The sequence below is a fragment of the Apaloderma vittatum genome, unplaced genomic scaffold, assembly GCF_000703405.1.
Source record: "Apaloderma vittatum isolate BGI_N311 unplaced genomic scaffold, ASM70340v1 scaffold30081, whole genome shotgun sequence".
Taxonomy (NCBI): Eukaryota; Metazoa; Chordata; class Aves; order Trogoniformes; family Trogonidae; genus Apaloderma; species Apaloderma vittatum.
This window is the reverse complement of record NW_009700206.1, coordinates 21,946-43,572: the sequence shown is the minus strand read 5'-3', so window position 1 is coordinate 43,572 and position 21,627 is coordinate 21,946. Positions and strand designations below refer to the sequence as shown.

At 43.1% G+C, this 21,627-nt stretch overlaps 1 protein-coding gene across 1 annotated transcript in view; it reads left to right on the top strand.

The window, feature by feature from the left end:
• Nucleotides 1–4,051: 4,051 nt before the first annotated feature.
• The window catches only part of CLMP (CXADR-like membrane protein), a 34,043-nt gene continuing 16,467 nt past the window's right edge, over nt 4,052–21,627 (top strand). Inside the window, 2 exon segments of the mRNA XM_009878682.1 lie at nt 4,052–4,396; nt 4,398–4,435. Of these exon segments, the coding sequence (XP_009876984.1) occupies nt 4,290–4,396; nt 4,398–4,435 (145 nt within the window). The 5' untranslated portion in view covers nt 4,052–4,289.

Genomic DNA, 21,627 nt, shown 5'->3' with positions numbered 1-21,627 from the left:
TTTAAAGGTAAGAAGTTGTTTTCCTATAATGCTTTCTGTGTTTTGTTTGTTTAGCTGGTAATGTTTTAGTTGAGGAAATAGGATCTTTTTATTGATAAAATTGTTGGGGCTTTGCTTACAAAGCAAAAGCCTTGTATTGTAAAAACACTAGAAAGTTTTTAGCTTTCTTAAGAATGTAACTGTAAACTTTGGCCTGGCTTGTTTTCTACTATAAAGTCAATAGTGTAATGTAAATAGATTATTTTACTCACTTTCTTCTGAGTTGATCAATAACATAAAGTTAATAAAGATTAAAAGCTGTGGTAGTATGTATGAGGCTCTCTCTACTTTTTATTACTCAGGGTGTAAATGCAGAATATAGTTGCAGTCTTAAAAAATAAGACTATTCCAAAAAGCAGTAAGGGTGTTTTCCTGTAAAACATTAAAATAAATGTTGCATTAACAAGCTGTGTAGGCTGAGACACTTCAAACTAGCTAATGCTTTAAGAATTTCTTTGGTTGGTTGGCTGGGTTTTTTCCCCCTGGAAATATAATTACTGATGCTCTAAGTATAAAGCTTGAAGTGAAACTTTTTACTAATACTAGATAACTTATAGTGCTCTGAGAATGAATTATTAAAGCCTATGTGAGAAATAAGTGGGTTTTTTAAACAACTGGTTTAAAAGTCAATATCTGGGTACTGGTGTAATGTGAGCAATCTTTCCACTGGGGGCTTATTGTGAAAAGAAATCTGTGTGAAGGGTTTTTCTTTTTCTATCCTAATGGGGTTTTTTTGTCTTGTTTTGAGTTTTCTTGTTCAGAGACTGCTTTGTTTCTGTGGTTTGTTCTTCCTTTGTCAAAGTATTTTTTGAGCTTTTTTTCAGTGGCAAAGCAAAAGCTGAACTGAACATGGTTTTGCTCAAGAGCTTCAAAGTGTTTCTCTGGCTTTCCTGGTTAGATGGACCCTCTTCCACTGTATGTATCAATAAGATGTTTAAATAATTTACACTGCCTGAGGTAAGTTTGTATTGGGAGTCTTGGAGAATGGACTTGATAAAGGATTAACACAAGAGGGTGACTGAGTAGCAACAGTCTGCATTACTGCTGTGTAACACAAGTTCTAGAAGAAAATACGTTGTCTGGGTACGTTTTGGGTGATGAGGTGTTAGAGCAACTGTTGCTGGGCATATGCAGCAATGTTTAGTGTTGAGAAAACATGTGCAGCTCTGCAGCAGTGGTGGGCAGCTATGTCTTGGGAACCTATTTCCCTGGAGGAGGAAGAGCAGAGTGAAGGGAATAACCTGATACAGGAAGAAACAGAAATCTCTAGAAAGGATTTCCCCCTGTGTGCTTTAGTTGCAAACAAATGCTGGGCAGGCTGTTGGGCTATGCAGGTTTAAGAGAGCTTCTCCTTCACTAGTCTGCCTGCTGAGAAGCGCATGCTAAGTATCTCTCTTGCTGTGCTAGTGATGTTTACTAAGAGGTGAAAGCATTCACGAGCCTATTAGAAGAATTTGCTCCTTCTGGACAAGTAAATATGCTGCAGATAGGACCTATTCCCCTAAACACAGCCTGCAAAGGTCTTGAGAGGCTGTGCTGGTTTTAGTGGCATGGGTGTCCTTAGATGCACTTACACCTGCCCTTACTGGCTGCTCCCTGGAGCTGTTACCCAAGTGAGATGCCCTTGCCATAACGGGTATGAACGCCAGAGGGAGAAACCCCAGTGAACCCCAAAGCACAACTTGCTTTTGAGGAGCTTGCTGAAGTGTAATGTGAGAACAGGCTGTGGAATGGCTTATGTGAGGTGATGAAGAGGAAATTTTGCATGCGTGGCCTCCTCTGCCACTCTCCACTACCCCCTCCTTCTCTGTGTATATCTCAAACATCCCAGCACCAGAGATTTCAGTGGAGGCTGGGCAGAGAGTGTGGGGTGACAACACTTCTCTCTTTCTTGGCTTCTGATGCATTGATTCTATTAAAGCAAAGCAGCATGCTGGGCATTTACAGCAGAGCTTGGGTCATCTTCTGTCAGACTCATAATGCAGAGAGACAAGCTCAGTGCTGCTTGGCTTCTAGAGAGCGGGGGAAGGGCTTAAATGCACTTTTCTCCATTGATTTATGTCCTGCACTGAAAATCAATGATGTTCTCTCGGATCCACTCAACTGTTTGAAAACCAGCAGCCTGTTTGGTCAAGTGTGTGGGGAAAGTTCTGAAGGAATGGACTCTTAAGAAATGGGTAGATGGGGTAGATGCAGCTGCTCTGTAGGAGCTGTTATATTCACCTCGTAAAGATTGTATCATCAGTTTATGTTGAATATACTGTTTTAAACATTTGCTCTTAGAGAACAGCTGTTCTGGAGAGGAGGAGCCAAATATTGCTTTTGTTTCCATCTGAGTCTGGGAGGGACAATGAAACTTCTGTAAAACAGGATGCGGAATGATAATTTTTATCCACATTTCCCTCTGAATCTAGGATCTGATTTTGTACAGGGGAACAGCATTTCTTGTTTTCCAGCTAATACTAGAAAAGCCTGTGCTATAATGAAGAGCTAAAGTACTAAATTCCTGTAGGGCTTGTAAGCATAGTGCCCCTTCTTGTGGACTTAGTAAAGATTGCTGTATTTGCTTCATCCCTGAAGAGGGAGAACTGTTTACTATCCCTGATTTTACAAGGAAGACACGTAGAAACTCTGTGTAGATGGGGTTACACAGGGAGCTGGGAGAGCTTGAAACTGCAGGTTTCCAACCACAGGCTGGCAGCCTTGTGTATGGGGTGCTCTTGCTCTTAGAAATACTTTCGTAAGTGTTCCTTGGAAAGGATTTTTGTTCTGTCTTTCAGAGTTTTCCTTCTGACTCCAAGTTGCAGAAGATGAGTAAATCAGTTTGATTTGCAGTCAGCTGTGTATGCTTATTATCTTAGAGTATGCTTGGTTTTTTTAGAAAAATATGCAGTTGCTGCTTATGTAGATGCACCTTAACAGATTTAAATTAAGTAGCTGGGGTCCTGGTGTGTAACTGTGGGCAGCAGCTGGATCAGCACAGGACAGCCACACAGATGCTTACTCAGTTTCTTGAATGGTTTTCACAGCCACTGTTGGGTTTTGGGTGTCTTCTAAAATCTAACTGGAAGTGCTTTCTCTTTCTGAAAAGCAGATATATCCTAGGGCATATGGCTATAAAAGTGTAAGCATGACCTGTGTCTGTGTAAAGGGCAATAGATCAGAGCAGCTGTGTATATGCACACATGTAAAACATCAGTGATCCCATTGCCTTGCTGTGAGCAGCAAGATTTAGACATGCTTTACTGAAGAATAAATAAAGTTCTGCTCTGGCCCGTTCAGCTCAGTAGATAGTCAAAGCTGTCATCTGTGAACTCCCTACCACGTTTGATCCTTCTTACAGAAAATGAGAGGTTTGTCTTCGCTGCTGTGATGGCAGAAATGGAACGAAGTATCTGAGCTAGTTGTTAAAACTTGCTGACTGCAGCTGAAGATGGACTATAGAGGTCTCTGGCTGCCCTAAAATGGCCTTTGGGAGTAAGTTGTAAGTTGCATCCCATAGCAGTTACTAAATGCAGACAAGCAATTTCTGCTTGATTTGGCTTTTTGTCTCAGTAGTGAAGCACAGATAAAATGCAAATGCAAACAATTTTTAGGAATTGTTTTTGTCACCCAGAAACTTGAAAAGAAAACCATTAAGCAAACAGAGAAAGTATTTCAGTAAGATTAAAAGCTTGAATTCTGCACTTTACTAGCTACAAAAGAGAATGAAGATAATGTATTACATATGAGTGTTTATCATTCTAAAAAAGCATGTGTGCTTTTTTCCGAGACTCACTCTTTAGCCCTTGAGTGATGAATCTGATTTTTTTTCCATGCTGGATTTTTTCCTGCCTGTGAACTTAACTGTTTTGACACTAGAGAAATCCTCTTGTTTCTCCTTCAAAGGTAAAAATATATATATATTACTGCTAGAAATTAGCTCTACCTCACCCACATGACTGGTCTTCACTATTAATCCCAGCTGATGGTAGGGAGGGGCTCTTCTGGGAGGCAGCCATGTGGTGAACGTTGAGCACAGTGTTTTCCCCTGCTTCTCTCCTTTTCAGACAAGCAAAATTGTTCTGTGCTGCCGTAGATGCGAACTCCTTGCTGCGCTGCCTCTGTCTCCTCTTTTCCAGTAACTCAAGGGCCTGAATTACCAGCTGCAGAGATATAAAACCTCTTGCTGAATCTGTGTGGACTATGGATGAGGAGATGAATAGCAGAAGGGAAGAAAGAGTGAAGTTGGTTATTTTTCTGGCACATGGATGCAATTACACTCAGTGCATTCCAGAGGCGTTCCTTTGAATCCTGTGCAGGTCTGCCTGCTGTTACTGGGAGAAAGGAAGAAAACGGGAGGAAAAGTCCCTCTTGCTTGGAGACGGAATGTCTGCACTTTCAATTCTCTTTTTAGGTAAGTTGGTGTTTTGATTTGTTTAGGGTTTTTAATCAAACTTCCACGCACCCTCTCTGCATGACGGAAATTCGTTTATGATGAGCTAGAGAAAGGGATTTGTGAAGAAAAAACTTTTATGGAAAACTCCATTTTCAGTGTTGTTTGGGTTCTGATACTTTTCTTGTCGCTTTAATTGCAGGTTGATAGCTAGAGATCTTTTAATATCTGGTTTAATTTTTTAGAAGTGGTGGTTAAACAGACTTCTTTTGGAACGTATGTTTAAGAGGGGGCAGAGCTTTTTAAGCAATGAACTAGCAAGGGGCTTGAACCTCTGGCAAAACAAGGTGAACAAAATGCCTTTGTTTTGGGCAGAGTGTCAAATTCGTTTAGGTCTGTTTTGATTTGCTTCGGCATTTAGTATTCAGATTTTAAAATAAAAAGAGGCTATTGTTTCCAGTTGATGCCCAAGATTAGAAACAGATGTGTTGAAGTGTGAGAGGGAGGAGTTGGGGGGAAAGGATGGGAGAAGGGCGATAAAGGAGGAAGGCAAGAAAAGGGAAGAGGGCTGCTGAAAGAAGGGAAAGAAAAGAGGTAGAGGTTGGCTGTTGCACTGGAGAGTAGCGGAGAACAGGAAAGGAGGCATTACAGGCGAGTGAAGGCAGAGGGGCTGGAGAGAGCTGTTAAAGCCTTAGCCTATGGAGAAGAGAGTTTGCAGCCCTGAGGTCTTTGAGGGGGCTTTCCTACAAGACAAGACTCGGAAGCCGCCCGGATTTCTGCATCTCCAGAGGCAGCGTGTTGTGATGAGTGAGCTTCTGTCTCCGTTCTGCTCACCAGATCGTGCTGACAGGCAGACAGCTTTGAAATCTGTTGTTGCTGGGCAAAGGCTGCGATTCCTGGGTCCTCCTGTACTCCAGGAACCTGGGCACAGGTGTGAAAAAGTGGACTGGTCTTTGATTTCCTGGGAGGAGTTTAGCCCTACAGAGTGGTGGACTGGTGTGGCTGAGGACAGGTAAAGAGGAGGTTTCAGACAGCTATAAAGAAATGTTGCAGCGGATGGCCCTGTTCCTTAAGTCTCATCTGTGGAACATGGACTAGCCAGAATTCCAGGTATCCAAAAGACAGGAGGCATTTGTAGAGCTGCTGGATAAATTGTAGAAAAGCTTTTTGCTCTGTTTTTTGTTAGCAAAGGTTTCGTCTGTAGGAATGTGACAGGGGGCTTGGCCATGCTGCAGAATCTGCAGGGGGGAGCGCAGGCAGCAGTTTGTGCCCCTTGCACATCTGCTTTGGTCATTGGTGTCTCAATGTGGTTGAGACAGTGTTTAAAGAAGACTACAGGAGATAAGACAAAACAGCAAGGTTAGGAAGAACCGTTAGGTCTCAGCCAGGGGCTGGTTAGCCCTGCAGAAATGTCCAGAAAAGTGTCCCTGGGGAAATTAGGAGACAGAAAGGTAGGTTGCTTGCCTTGCTGATGGAGACAAATGGGAACTGTGGTCTTTGATCCGTGACCCTGCTGAATATTCTCATGTGTTGAAGGCTTGGAGCAGAAGGAATAAGCTGTTGCTTCAGAAAAGGTGCTTTTGACTGTAATGTAATGACAACTTAACTTTGCATGACTAGTGCCACTTTTAGCTAGAAAATGTATTGTGGAATTCTTTTGTCTTTGGCGTTGAGACATCTCCACTATGCTGTAACAAACCAAAAGATGGTCCCTGCCCTCAGCAGTTCCTGCCTTCACCCAGGAGTTGAGTTTCTCAGCCTCTGTTTCTTGGCCTTGCTGCAGGGGAATTGTCCAGGCCCTGGTGAGGGGCTCCCAGAAGAACCTGGAATGTTGTTTCCTGGTACTACCTTAGTCGTTGAACAGCCGCTTGTCTTGCCCATGGTTCACCTGCCTTGTTAAGAGAATTTTATCTGTCTGCTCTGTCTAGCTTCATTCACCAGTATCAGAAAGATGGCCCAGGGAGAAGTAAGGAAGCATTGTGGTTCCCTGTTCCTAGATTGTCCTGAAAACAAGGAGGCCAGGGAGTCTCATTTTCTACCTAGAGAAAGTCTGATTGATTTTTTTTTTTTGTAGTAATAAGTTAGAGGAGTGCCAATGATGGCACAATGATTGGCAGAGTAGATGTGCCAAGCCAAATCAGTCATACAGCTTTCTGGTGTCGTGCTGTTTGCAGTGAGCGCTTACGTTAGTGTTAGGGGTCGCTCACGACAGCGCACACGCAGTCTGGCTGATGACTGTTTGACAAAGATGCATTCAGTGCATTAGAGTCACTGTGTGAGAGGGCTGATGTTGCTTGAGTGGGTGCAGCTGTAATAGGAAAAATATCGTTTGTGCTGGTGTAGCCAAGCTCTGCCCTCTAAGCTCTGAGGCCAGCGACTCTCTCACAGCCCTGTCCCAGGGGTGTGCAGTTGCTGCATTCAACACCAGGACTCCGATTGTCTCACTGCACTGGGAAAAAGGTTATGGTGCAGATCCTTCCAGTGCCTGTTGGCATGAGCAATTGGGTCTGACAGCGTGCATTTGCCTAGGTATCCACCAGACTTCTAGCTTGAAAATCTGTGATGATATGGAGGCAGCTCTGCAGTGTTCAGCAGTGGTAGGTCAGCCCGGGGCTCTAGTGTGCTACCGACTCTGGCCTCGTCTGCTCTAAGAGAAGAGGCAACCTGCGGTGTGTGCCCTATCGCATCTCATCGAGATCCGTCTCCTCAAACCCTTGCAATGCTACACTCCAGCAAAGCCAACAATCACTGCGGTATTATTTTAAGAAAAAAAAAAAAAGGCACTCCAGGTGACATTTTCCACTTTAATGGAATACTTCTTCCTGGAACTAGGCTCGTGGATCTTATATTTCTGCTGATCTCCCAGATTTTTTTCAGTGATAATTAACAGTATATAATATACGTGCTATTTCCTAGTTTTCTCATGCCTCCAGGCATTTGCCTGCTTGTTTCATGGTGTACTTAGAAGCTTGGTGGGACAAAGATTTTGACCCATAAACAGCAGTTGACCAAAAAATAAAGCCTTGGCTTAGGAGTGGAGAACAAAAAGAAGAATCTGTAGCTGTGAAAAGAGGTTTTGTGTGTGATTTTTGCTGTGTAGATTTCACCTTCTTTGTGTCATTGGATGCTGAAAGAATGCAAGTAACATCTTGATGTATTTAGCTCAAAAGATTATTCTCCCAAAGACAGCTTCATATAATTGATAATTGACAACGAATTTCTCCCAAACTCCAACAGCAGTCAACAAAACATAACTATTCAAAATTCATCCTGTTCCAGCATAGTGTGAATTTAGTTCTAGGACAGGGCAAAGAGCTCTTTAATAGAAAACTACTGTAAGAATACTTAAGGAAAGGGAGCAAAGAAGAGCAGTGTAGCCATTTGGTGCTCCAGGGAGATTTCAAAGGAGCTAGATGTAATCAAATGAGTTGCTATCTGGCACGATATCAGGGTTAACACTCCTTGTGAGACACTAAAATTCTTCTACAGCCAGTGATGGTTTGAATCAAATATTTTCTGTCATTTGATGAGAAATGGCCTGTTTTTCTCTAGTAGTGCTTTGTTCTATGTGGAATAGTTTTGGATTTTTAGCGTCTTGAAAAAAAAAATGTTTATTTTGGGAGTTATTTTTACCCTTTTTGGTTTTTCCATTTTATGACGAGGAAGAAAAGGATAAAAAAAGGTAACCTTCCAGAGTGAGGGAGAGCAGCATGCCAAACCAGAGTTGAAATTCTGAAGATGAATTTGTCTTATGGGAAATAGAGCCAGGGGCAGGGGGGGAGGCAGGCACACAACTTTTCTGCCTTTCGCATTGAAAGCAACTGGTATTTTCTTTTGTGCCCACCCTAGACCTTGCCTCCTCCATGCAGAATTCGTGGTCTTTCTGTGGGCTGTTTGTGCACGCTTCAGAAGGGTATTTTGGTTAAGGGCAGCACAAGCTTCCCAGAAATGTCATTGCACAACTGGCTTGGAGATATCCTGATGTTTATCCTCAGGATCACAACAAAAGTCCCTGTTTTCCTCAAGGCGAATAGAGGGCTTCGTAGGGAACTTAGCAGGTTTGCAATCTGGGATTTGTTTGCGTTTTTAGGAACTGCCTGAAAAGAAATGTAACAGTCCTTCTGACAAAGCCTTGTGTGTATTTGAAAAATCTTTTGTGTGGAAGTGTGCTTGCTACACAAACTGATTGCAAGCATGTGTTTAGCACTGATGAAGATGCTGCAAGCTGCTTTCTGTGCTTCTTCTCTTTAGAAAGTCCCCACAGCCTTAGTCAAACTAAGATTTCTTGGTAGGTCAGCCCTCTGTGTTAGCCAAGGCATCAGTCGTTGCCTGTGTATCTGTAATGTGTTTTATACACTTGGAGAAAAAGCCCAGCTTGTGGGCACGCAATATTGTGCATATCTTGCACGCACTAACGTGTGGCAGAAGAGGCTGCTTTGGGTGCAGTGGGAACTTGGCAGTGCCCTGACTAAAAGATGAATGGGTCTTTTTTTTCCCCCCAAAGCTGTTTCTTCATCTGTTTTTAGAAACGGTTAGTTTACAGAGGCAGCCCAACAAAAAGCCGAGGGTGAAGTCAGGTCACTGAGGTCTGTGAATAGATACTCAAATGACAGGATAGTGGAGGATGCAGACATGGTCGCGCGGGAAGCACAACAATGGAAAATGTGCTAAGTGAGGGTAAATCAGCAGAAGTGAAGAGGGTGAATTTATATCTTGTTCAACTCTTCTCTCTTCAATCTGCTTCAGTATTGCTGAGTGGAATAACTATAGCCCACCTGCCAGGCAGGGATTTAAACCTTGCTTAAAACATGTTTTTTCCTGTGCGGGGTACAGAGAAGGTGTGTGCAATGGTGACTGGGAGCTCTAGCAGTGGGTTAGCAGCCCTAAATAAGGCTGGTCTTCCCAGAAGTAATATTTCTAAGTAATAGAAATAGCAGCTGGGCAATGTGAGATGGATGGGTCCTGCCTCAGCAAATCTGGGCTTTTCTTGAGCTACTTTTTTGTTACCTCAGTTTCTTGTGACTCATGGGCCAGCACTTTTCTTTGCAACCGGTTGCGAAGAGGACTGAGCAATCCTAGGATGTGTTGGAGGTGATGAATGTGATAGAAGGTCATGAAGCAAGTCCTGTCCTCATCTGTTCCCTCATCTTTTTGAGGAAAGCGTTTTGCAGTTTAAAAAAAGCAAATGTTGGCATTTCTCTTAATGGGCCAGACCCAGATTCATGATGTCAGAATTGCCATCCTACAAGAGTCAATATACATGATGGTGTATTTTCAGCCTATTTCTTCTCTTACGTAGCTGACATCTGTTTTTGTGGCCAGAAAATGAACGTGAAGCCTCTGTGTGACTTGTTCCTGACTAGGTAGAAAGGTTGAAGTTCAGCTTAGTGCCTGCAGTTTAATTGCCTTTGGTAGGAAAAGGTCAGTGAAAATTTTGTTGAGCTTATAATACACACTGGCAGAAGAGACGCCGCTGTCCTGGAAACAGGCTTTTGAAATGGAGCGTGCACGGTTAGAGGCAACTGATGACCATGATTAGACTGCATTTGGTCTACCATAATACTGCAGTGCTGCCACTTTAGTTGCCTGCTGTGTAGGAAGTGTCACACTTCTATAAAGCTTTAGATAACTTGGACTGGCAAGGCCATATTGGGTAGGGAGGTATGTAAAGCCCATCTAACAGGGGAGGTCCTTCAGCTGCTGTCTGGAGGGGGATGACTTCTAAGCAATGGGAAGGTTTGCCTTACCCTTACTTTGTAGTAAGATACTTGATAAAGTGTTAAAGGCTTTTTAGTGTCAATGTGCTGAGAAATTCCATTTCTGTTGTGAATGACTGCTGTGTTACCAGAAGAGCCCTCAGAAAGGAATTTCTGGGCTGTGTGTTTGATTTCTGAATTACTTTGTTCTGCATATGAAAGAGGAACAACTAGTTTAGGAGGATCTAGCATATACCTGTGGAATGAGCAGAACCTGCAAGTCAGCTACATTAAATGGTAGGTGAGAGTCCCTGGTCCCTCTATCTGACTTTTGATAAAGGAGAATATTTGTGTGTGTCTTAAAGCATGTGCACAAGCATTCGCTCAAAAATTCAACTGCTCGTTATCTGCTAGCTAACAGCAGTGGTATAGTAATTCTAATAATATAGTACTCAGTGGAAATTCCTCTCCCAGGCTGTTTTATAGGGGGAAGTAGTATGCTTTGCTGGAGTATCTGAAGGTAAAACAGAAAGCACTGGCTCAGGAAAGCATCAGTGAGTGGCCAGTGCATGGGCTGGGAATCTGGATGTACTTCCCTGCTCTGTTCTAGGTGTTGGCAAGTCATGTTGGTCCCTCTGTAGCTCTCTTCCAACTGCCCTGTGCCTTTTAGATGGTTTTCCAGTATTTGAGAAGCATGCTGACTGAGTCTCAGAGCTCATGCTGCTTAGGCTATTTTTTTTTTCTTAAAGGCTTCGTAAAATTTTCCTGGCCATAGAAGTGTACATGTAAACCTTTATCTGTTGGACAGGGCTGCAGGGTGACAGGAAATGATGGGGTGTTTTTTTGTGTGCAGGGGGAAGTCTTTCATGTAACACAGCGAGCCTTAAAATATTGAACTGAAACGGAGTCAGGCACTTTTTTTGTTTAAAAAAAAAAAAAATTACAGGGTTTTCAACCTTGAAGGCAAATCACTTTATGACTTCATTGTTTAAATTTAGGTTTTGTTTCGCGGGGGGATCGTTAGACTTGAAGCAAAAGCCTTATAGCCCAGGGACTGTCACTTCTGATTACTTCCAGTGACACTTCCAATTATTTCCAATCACAATTCCAGGGACAAGAGGAAAAAGGAGCCGCATTCTCCAACATCAGGGCTTTTTCTTCCTTTTTTTTTCTGAACAAAGGACCATTTATCAAACCTCTGTAGAAAAAGGTACAGAGCCAGATTTGGAACTGTGCTGTAGCAGGGTGATTCCAGAGCAAATCTGCTTGAGTGAGACTAGAGGCCAGTGTCTGGCGGGGTGCTGGGAATCCTGCTGTGGATCCTGCCTGGTTGAGTAATATTAAGGAGATTGCTTCATTTTCCCCAGGCATTAACTGGCACTAGGACTCATTTCAGTGCAGCCACATGCAGCTTCAGCGAATGTCTGCTAAATGCTCTGTGGGTCTTGTAAGACACGAGCATGCACACGTACTTCTCATGGAAAGCAAACAGCTTAGTGTGCTCAAAATGAGAAACAAGAGTATGCTGAAGGGAGCCTGACTGTCTTCTAGGTATGTCAAGTGAAGAATTTGGTGCAGTGTGTTTTATCTGGTGGTGAGCCTGTGAGCTACTGTGTCCTTCAAAAAAAGAAGCAATGTATGATTGCCAGTGGAGGCCAATTGTTTCAAGCTCTTGCTTGGAGACAAAGGGAATTTCAACCAGACAAAGCATAGCTTTTGTGCTGAGAAATGTTCTGATTTTTTTTTTTTTAATTTATTTTCCAAAGAGGAATTTTAAGCAACTACATGTGCTTTCTGGTCAAAGCAGCATTCAGAATGTCTAGAATCTGTTCTTGGTTTGACCAGTGACTCAGTGATTCAGTAATCCAGGCACAATTTTTTTAAGTGCCTGTTGGTTTTGAGTGTCTCCATTTCATGTGTTCTAAAGGATCAGTATTACCGAGGAGGCAAATCTAGGGACACGTGAGCTTTGTCACACTAACCATGTGCTGCCAGCGTCCTTTAAGCATTCAGAGTTTTGGAGGTGCATTTGAAAATGTGGGTTTCAATTGCTTTGTGGCAGCTGCTGTAAGTGTAAGAGCACTCGGGGATGTAGCAACCCTTCCCTCATGAGCTGTAAAGTGCTTTGAAATCGCTGCAGAAATGGAGCTGCACAAGTCCGAAGTGAGAGTCTGTTAAGACCTGTCAGGCACTGGTTTAATGGGGCAGGTGACTTCTATCAGTGCCACTCAGTGTGGCAAATGGATCCCAGCTTATCTGGCTTTGTCAGAGCTCCTTCCATTTAGCCCAAGGCTGCCCCTGGAGTAAACACAGGAGACAATTCTGCAGCTGTTAATTCAGACCCAATATGACCCGGTACAAGAAAAGTTCATAACTCAGAGCTTCTCTGCTCAGAAGCTAATGATCCTGCACTGCACAATACTTTTCCCTCTAATTACTTGAGCTTGCATCTTTTTCCTATTTAATGCCGTGGGCATGTTGCTTCCATTGTGGGATAGCGATGAATACATAGCCGTTAGTAACAAGCATTGAATGCAGTGGAGGCTGCTCTGTTTCTTTGGGGTTGTCAGCAAGCAGCTTCCCCTGCCCTGTATCCTCTTCTGTGAAAGCCCCAGAAGAGAGGAAGAAAGCCCAGACCAGAATGTGAATGGAACAAACTGAACCTTACGACACCAGGAAGAACTATGTAGGATGATATTTTCTGGGTTGTAAATGTTGCGAGGCAGGGATTGTTTCTTTGCCTGTTTGCACCGTTCCCTACAACACTGTGGACTTGAATGTTTGCACAGCATTCTGCAAAGTCTTAAACCAGTTTCCTTCCTGCTGGCTGTCTAAACAAGTCAGGCACCAGATTAGCATCAGTTTGGGTAATTCTGGAGCATAAATTGATATGCTGAGAAGGCAGAAAAGTTGGAAACCCAAGATATTCAGATACCTTGATCTAGTCGAGTGGTGGCGTCCCTGGCCGCAGGGAGGCTGGATTAAAATAATCTCTAAGGTCCCTTCCAGTTTAGGCCCTTCTATGATTCTGAACACCTTTCAGATGCGATGCTGATGTTCCTGCTTACTGTGAACTGAGTTTGTTTTGACCAGATCACAAGGCAGTATCTGCTAGCAAGTTTGTTAGACTTTGCAAATGGTCCTAACTACTGAGCAGCCCTGTAGTGTGCAGTTAGGATTATTTGACTTGTCAGCATCTCTGGATTTTAGCACATTAAAGTCACAGAAGAAAATGTAACAGAAATCTATCTCACGGGCATATCTGAGAAAGTTTTGACAGACCCCGATTTACATGCACTGACAGGGATTTTCAAGCAGTCTTGCAGTAAGAACTCTGCCCCTCTTCAAAGGTAAAGTTAGAAGGGAAATTAGGGCAGTGTTGAAGATGGCTAGAGTAAATTGGAGGGCAGAGGATTTGGTTGTTGCTCTCCTTGCTGTCATTTTCATCACTTAAGTAAAATCTGTCTTCCAGAAAGACAGCCAGGCTCCATTTGAAAGCCTCAGGTGTTAAAAATCTCCCATCAGTTTGTCACCAGGGGTATGTGTCATCTGAATAACTTGAATATTTCTGGCTTCAGCTGTTATAATGTCTCTCCTTTGTATCTTTGAGCTCCTTTTGCTTTTTATTTAATGCTGACTTGGCTAGCAACAGACATCTACTGTAGCGTGACGCAGACTTGTGCCACACCTCGGGTGCCCTAAGTGATTTGTTACTGCTGAAACACCTATACTGAGCACTTTCCGTAGCCTTAAAAACTATCATTTAATGAAGGCTGTGCTGGGCAGAGGCATGTCCTTTATTTTGACAAAGGCTACTTTCTCTGAGGAGAACCCTTTGAATGCAAATACTTTTTACCACTTCGCAATGGCGCATGACATATATAAAAACCTTGCCCCTCCCTGTGGTACCTCGCCTCTCTTCCCTACTCGCAGAGCAGAGTTGCAGCCTCTCCCATACTGTGTGGTACAAAACCACGTGTGCAGCATGCTTTGCTCCTGGCTCTAGCTTTGCTTTTAGGCCCTGTCCTCAGGGTTGTCCTTTCAGTATTTTTTTTTTTTCTTCTGCAACAACGTGCCTGGAAAACCTAGCCTGCCCAGAGAAAAGGCTGCTGGCATGCTTCAATACGTGCTTTGAGTATGCTGAAGCTCTTTTAACTCTATATGTTTATCTTCTCTTGTGGTTTTGGGCTTCATAAGCCTTTGATGGCATCTGGGATGTTTGCTATAAATCTCCAGATTCCGACAGTGTCATAGCAGTGGGGTGGAAAATCTCTCTACACTGAAAGGGCCTGAAGTAGTGAGTCTGGCACAGGAACATCTTTAGCTCTTGAAAGTGAAATTAATTTCCTGTTCCTGCAAGGGAGGACCTTCTTCAAGGGAGGAATTGGCACTGCTTTTCCATCCTTGCTGATGGCTTAAATGCTTCTTCATTTTTTATGATCGTCTTGTGTAAGAGAAAAAAAAACACTGAAAAAGCAAGTAAATTCTCTTTTTGCAGGGCATCTGTTTGGAATAGATTGGAACTGAGCTCATTTAATACTACCTTGAAAAGATGTCTTCTAGCACCCTTCCAGCATGGATCTGCCTGGCAATATGATCCAATTGCTCTGGATTTAGGACATTTGTGACATTCCTTACTTTGAGTATATCCAAGTCTTTTCATGCCTTTATGCTTTAGAGTTCCAGCCCTGGTTAGTATTGTTTCTGTTGTGACACTGAGCCATAAATGCTTTAGTTCATGGAGGGGAAACTGTGCATGATCTTGTTACTGAAAACTGATAATCTTACCAGCAGGTGAGGAGTGCATGATGAGTTGGAGGCTGTCAAAGGGTCTGTGACTTGCTCTCTCTGGATAATCCAGGTTTGGACTGGGTCTGAGTTCTAGAAGGAAAGGGCAGTAGTAGCTATATATTCCTGTTCTTGAGGGAACAGCCTTGCTCATTGCTTTAAATCATTCTGAGGTTTTATTTTTCTGTGTCAGCACTGTCAGAGTCTATAATCCTCAACCGAAAGAGGCCATCCTGCCCTACCAAGAGAACGGCTTAAAGTGAGGAATCCCCTTCAGCAAGGATGTGGCAAGCAGACTGACAATGTAAAAGAAAGGAAAAATATCCTGAGCTAATATGCATAAAATTAGGGCCTGATTATGATGCAGAGTTCAAAACAAAACATGAATTCCCCTAGTACAGAGAGCTGGTGGAGCTGCACAATGGGCAGCAGTTAGCAGCATCCATGCATTATAACAACAGTAATTGAGCAGGTAATGATTATGCATGCTTTATAAACACCCACATCAGCTATGTTCAGACTGTGCAGATAGGAAAGACTTGATGTAGCAGATAAATGTTATTTCTGCAGACATTTTAAAAAGCAGTCACTGTTCATATATTCTCTACATCTCCCTCTGATCCAGAAGTAGTACATAATATATGAACACTCAGAGTAGATGCCAGGGAAAATGTCTGAGGCAGCTGTGAGAGATTAAAGATACTGGAACATTAGACTTGCATCAGTCCTGAGCTATGAATGTTGAGGCAGGTTGGCCTTATGGGCAGAGGGGCTCTGCTCATGATCTGCCTTTCAGGTCTCCTGGAAGACTGAGCAAGACACTTTCCGTGTGCTCCAGGTGGGGATGGTGAATTCCTGCAGTAAGTACAGTGTGACTAAGGTATGGAAAATGCACATAAAACTCGGTAGTGTCTTCATAGCAAGAGAGCGGAGTTGTTTGTACGAAGAAGAGATGGGAAGACAGGAATCTGTGACTTTACTACCCGTCCCAGTGGTGACTCTAGTCTGTCAGAAGGGAAGCTTTTCACTGGTAAGGTTCAGATCTGGTGTTCATTAACTTGTCTCGTTTCAACTGTAGTCCCAGTAGGTGCTTTTACGAGTCCTTTTGGAGTCTTGGTTTCTCCCTCTGATAAGGGAAATCTCCCTTTGTTAAAATGTGCTTTATGGTCTTCAGACAAAACAATGCAGAGTATTGGTAAAAAGTGTGATTATGGTTTTTATCAGCCTGCCCTTCCCGAAGAGCTTAGAGCTGCTGTCTGCTTGTATTTGTATTTTTGTGCCACTGGGATGTAACTGTGCTTTGACAGAGACAGCTCTTTCAGCATCTAGGGAAGAAGAGTTTGAAATCTTCAGGAGCCATGCAAGTCCTTCAGTTCCTTATAAATTTTGTAGAAAATACTCAGCCATACTTCCTAAAAGAGGAAATGCTTGAGTCCTGTCTCCTGTGTTTAGAATAAACAGAATCCGGATAATTTAATCTAAAAGGAAAATGTTCTTTTGAGGCTAAACAGCCTGAATAAAAGATTTCTAAGCAAACCCATGACAATACCCCTCCTCTTGCACATTCCCCTCCCCAGCAGTTACTATCCTGAAGGATGCCAGAGCAGCTGGCCGATTAAGGGAATTGGCCTCACCACAAACAAGACTGTAAATCTTACTTGGCATACCCAGTTACTCCTGCTCCAGTCCTGCTGGTACCTGTAGTCATTCCAAATGATTCTTGAGGACCACTTGGGACCCTGCAAGTGGCTGCATCTTCTTTGGTTTATTCTGCATAGGTGTCAAGACCCATTGCCTGGCAGACAGATACTTTGGTTTTGTTTCTAGATGTTAATGAGGTCCAAATGCAGAGACTTGTGTGGTCTGGGGCTGATGAACTGCTGTTATCTACAGTATGGAGCCCTTTGATTTCTGTTTCCTTCTCTACTAGACAAACATAATAAACTATTTCCAGTGTTACGAAGCTGCTGCAACTCTTCCATTTGCTGAGCTTGCCAGACTGAAGAAACACAGGCGGCAGAGGCTGGGAGGGTAAAATCAAGCTTCTAACGGAGAAATGAGGAGTGTATATCTCCTGTCCCTCCAAATAGGGCAAGAGCAAATAGGCATGTTAATTGTCAGTGCAAGATTCACACATTAAAACTCTGTCCTGGACAGAACGCTAGCATCTAATAAGCATATGTTATGGAGTAAGAGGTAAAGTAAGGGTTAGGATACCCACTTAGCCTGTTTCTAGTTATTAATAGGAGCTTGGCTGGTTTGAGAGAAAGAATAAAGGAACCTGGTAAAAAAAAAAAAAGGGACTCTTCCCTGTCCAGATTTTTTCCTGATATTTACAGTCAGCACATGGCTGATGTATTTGGCCATACTTCCTACTGTGGCTTATAGATATACAAGTTATTTATGCCCTTGATTCAGTCCTGTGAGCTGTCACAGTTGCATCAGACTCTGACAGATGCCTTGGAAACTCCACAGTAACCTTAAGTGTTTCACATCTCTTACATAGATTCAGCCAGTGAGTCAGACTCCTCCTGCCTGAGAGCAAACTGGGAATAAGGAGCTATGAACTACTGGACCAGATGAGACTAACAGTTTATATAAATGACTGTTTCATTCCAAAATGGTTCAGTATCAAATGAAGGTGGAAGAAAACCCACAACTGAGAGTGTGTGACAGCATGAATCACATGCTTATATGGAGAACTTATTGCTATTTAGGCGGTTAGGGAAAATAAGGTGGTTAGATACTTGGAGAAATAAATCTAATGTAACCTGGCAATGAGCCTTCTAAATATCTAATATCTTCCTGAATAGCACTATTTTCTAGTAGCTGGATGCTCCATTTCTTAACATGCAGTCCTGAGAAAAATTGATCTCTTGCCTCTGCCAGTCTGTATAAATAAAAGGCATGGCCGCTAGCTGAGTATGTAGGTCTGAACTGATGAACTTCAGTGAACGAGCCAGCTGTAAGAAAAGGACAGGCTGGATGATTTCTCCGATTGATAGAGGGGTTGAAGCAAAAATAGGCTGGGGAACCTCCTGAGGAATTCGAGCTTTGGCTTTGTGCAGAGTTCCGTGTAGCCTCAGGTGGTTTTGTGAAGGTCTCCCAGCCATGCTCGCTTTCCCTGGCTGATTCAGGACAGAGGCAATGCGTAAATAATTGGGATGTGGTGCTTTGTTGAGGAGCTGGTGCCTGGAGAGTCTCGCTGTGTCTGGGTCAGGGTAATGGTCCCTGCAGTAAAGCCCTGGCACAAGGCAGCTTTCCAGCTTGTTGAAACAATGCAGCCGGGCGGTATTTAGCTCGGAGGAGGAATGCGAACTGTTTAAGACTGGGAGATGACTCTGGGCTGTGCTGCCTGTCAGATATACACAAAGCTCTGTCAGAACGTCCTGTCTGGCATCTCTTGGCACCTCATGTTTGATCTGCTTACCTTTTAGAGTAAATGCTGCTTTGCGCACCGGAGTGTCCAGGTGAACACACGTAAGGATGACATGATTAGATTCGTTGCCTGGATCAAGAGGCAGAGTGCTGCGATGGATTCCCTGAAAAGAGATAATTGAACTCGTCAAGTTGTGGAAATCCCACCCTCAGCTCTGGATCCTAACATCAACTGGCAGCTAGAGCTGGCTGATGCTAAACCTCCCCCTTCCCAGAAGGAGCCCAAGATCAGGACAAGCCCTTCTGTCTTTATTAGATAACTGTTCTCAGAGGGCTCTAATCTAGAATACAAGGATCTTTAAGAGCTGGTAGCCCTTAAAACTTCGACAAATGCAGTACAGAAGCTAAGAATCAAGGAATTATCAGGGAGTTTAATGTGCCACCGAAGCCGTTTGTCAGTGGAGCAAGTAGGGCTTTTTCTTGGAAAGAGAACGGCAAACTGTCAAACTGCAAACATGGTCATGTTTTGTGGTCTCTGCTGTACTGAGCACTTTGATGAAAACTCCTCTCTGCAGGCTTTGAAAATCTATTAATAAACGATGCATTTCATTCTTACAGCTGTATTATGGATTGAGACTTAATTTGCTTAGATTGATGAAGCTGTGCACTTAAAATGTTCCATTGAACTGTTATGGGCTTAAAATATGCATTCTGAAGTAGAACTGCAGTAGTTCTGCAGAGCTGCATGGGTACATTACCATTAAGTGAGGTGGCAAGTGCAAAGGTGGGTAGACAAGTGTGTATCGAATGGACCAAGTCCGTTCTTATACTCTAAAAAAGTACATGCAGGTGTCTCTCCATTTTGTTTTGTTTGTCTGTTTAAATATGTGGGGTTTTCTTAGTCATCTAAGTTTCATAGAAGAATAGAGGCCTGACTTACTGTCAGTTTTCTAGCTTATTCTAAAGATCTGTACGAGGCTGCTTTTGTTTTGAGAAACCCCCCGGGGTTTGACGTTTTGTCAGCCTCTCAGCTATTTCTAAAAAATTCTTAACAAACAGAAGGTCATGTATCAATTTTTCCCGTTGTTTATATTCACAAGTTTGTTTTAGCCTGAATCAAGTCTTTAAACAATTGACTTTATGGATATACAGCAGCTATTTGAGTGTTGCCTTGAGAGGAGGATGGTTTAATTGCTTTCCAGAGTAGCGGGCAACAAGCAAGTACTATGCATGTGTAGGTACAGAATATGTTCTTTGATTTTACCCTCTTTTTGTATATGTACTGTGCTGTTTGTTTTCCCATCTATCTGTTGCTTCTCAATCTCTGCCAGAGAGCACGTAAAGCTAGAGGAATTTTGAATGAAAGTACAGGCTTTTCACTTTTGAATAGATTTGAAATTATGTGGTAGTTAACAACCCTCTTGCTTTGCAAAAAGTCTCCAGCTCTCTGTTTTTTCTCCCCAGACGCTTGATAACCTAAAAAAATTTGCCTCAGATCCTCTTCTATGAGTTTCCTCATCAGTCTCAACTTGGCTGTTGTCTCTTCTTCATACACGAATTTAAGATACCCAGAATCACAAACTGTCTCGTTGTTCTCTATGCAGCATCTAAACACAGTATGTCATTGTCTGAGGGCTTAGCCTAATGTAAATAATATCAAGCCACATGTCTAACAGACATCTTCAGTTAGCCAAACGATGTAGTCAGAAAAACAAGAGTAGAACCAAACTTTTACTAAGTAGTAATTTTGCCCTAAACATGAAAGCTGCCTCAGCCTTTGAAAGGGTCGCCTTCACCACATCAAGAGCCTTACAATGGCACAGAGGCACCAGGCTGCTGCTGGTGTTTGTTGCATTTATTTTTGATTGTTTATTTATTTGATCTTAAAAGTTCTTTGGGGGAATCTCTTATCAGCTCTAAAATGTGATTGCACTAGTAAATAAGAAGCAGTGACATTAAAAGTAATTGACATTAAAATGTTGTGACATTAAAATTAATCATGTTTGATGGATGTTAGAGACTGAATCCCCAAGGCTCCCGTGTTCATGTTTTAGCAAGTTTTGACATTCATTCTCCCCCTCAGTTCCTGCAGCAGTTACATAACTGTCTTCCCCACCCGCTGGTTCCAAAACCTTGAGCGGGGAGGGGAAGCTCCTTCGGAAAGGAGAAGGGGTTTTCTTGGAATTCTCTGCTTAGTAGCTTGCGGTAAAATGTCTGTTCTGTTCTCCTTCCAGTGTCAGATTCTCAAAATCAACACAGTACTGGTGACATTGGTTTTTCTAATCAGCAACAGAAGGTTGGAGGTGAAAGGGACTGCTGGGATGTTTGCAGCAGAGCTGAAGGAGTTGTTCTGGAGGGTTTGTCCCCTGTGTGGGCAGTTCCAGGCAGAAGCAGCCTTGCAAGGAAACCTGGCTCATGCAATGTGTATTGGGATTTTTTTTGTTGCCTTTCCTAGTAATAATGGGAAAATATTTAGACTTCGTAACACTTGTGGGACGTGAAGAAGAAAGCAGTTGCCAGTTCTGCTCATGTGGCACCAGCACTAAGTGAAAAAGAAAATGACAGTGTCTTTCTACAGGACCTGGAGGTTCTCAAGAGCTGCAGGTGATGTGGTATAACCCGACACCTGGATTTTACAGCCGAGTTCCTTAGCAGCAGCCAGGAATATGAGAAGTGTCAGGAATGAGTGGTGACTGGTCACTATTCCTATGCTGACTTTGCAAAGCAAGAATCGGGTGAAATCGCAGCAGCTTACTCCTTCTGCTTTGGGTGGCTGAAGCGTACCTAGAGATGGTCCCTCCAGGCAGGGAGCGAGAGGGAGGGATGCAGCATTTCTTGTTTCTACTATAACATTTTACAATTTCCTTTTTTAGCAATGTGGAGCTTGAAGGGGCCTCAGAAACATGAACCGATGCATTGGGCAAGGAGCCAGCTCCTCCTTTTGCAGCTTGAGCACTATGCTGGCTCCACTTTCTGTCCTATTTGGAAACTAGAAGTAATGAGCTGACATGAACTGGTTTTTCTTTTTTTTTTTTTCTTTCCTACTGTGGTCTGCACAGGGTGCCAGTCTTTGTGTAAGTCAGCACACTGGGCATACAACCTTTTTCCATGGCCCCTTCTTGGTGGTAACTTTTACAAGAAGCAGAAAGACTGTGTCATAAGTTGATTTAGCTGGAATTAAACCTTGGCCTGGTGGTTAGGGGCACTGAGAGCTCCTGCCCTCTGTGAGCAGCCAGTCAAGAGACGTTTCCAGTGTGTGGTTTGATTTGGATGGACCTTGTGAATTTGTAGATCTTATTCGTAGCTCAGGGGGCCGACGGGAGAGTCATTTTCTGCAAAATATGTAGGAGT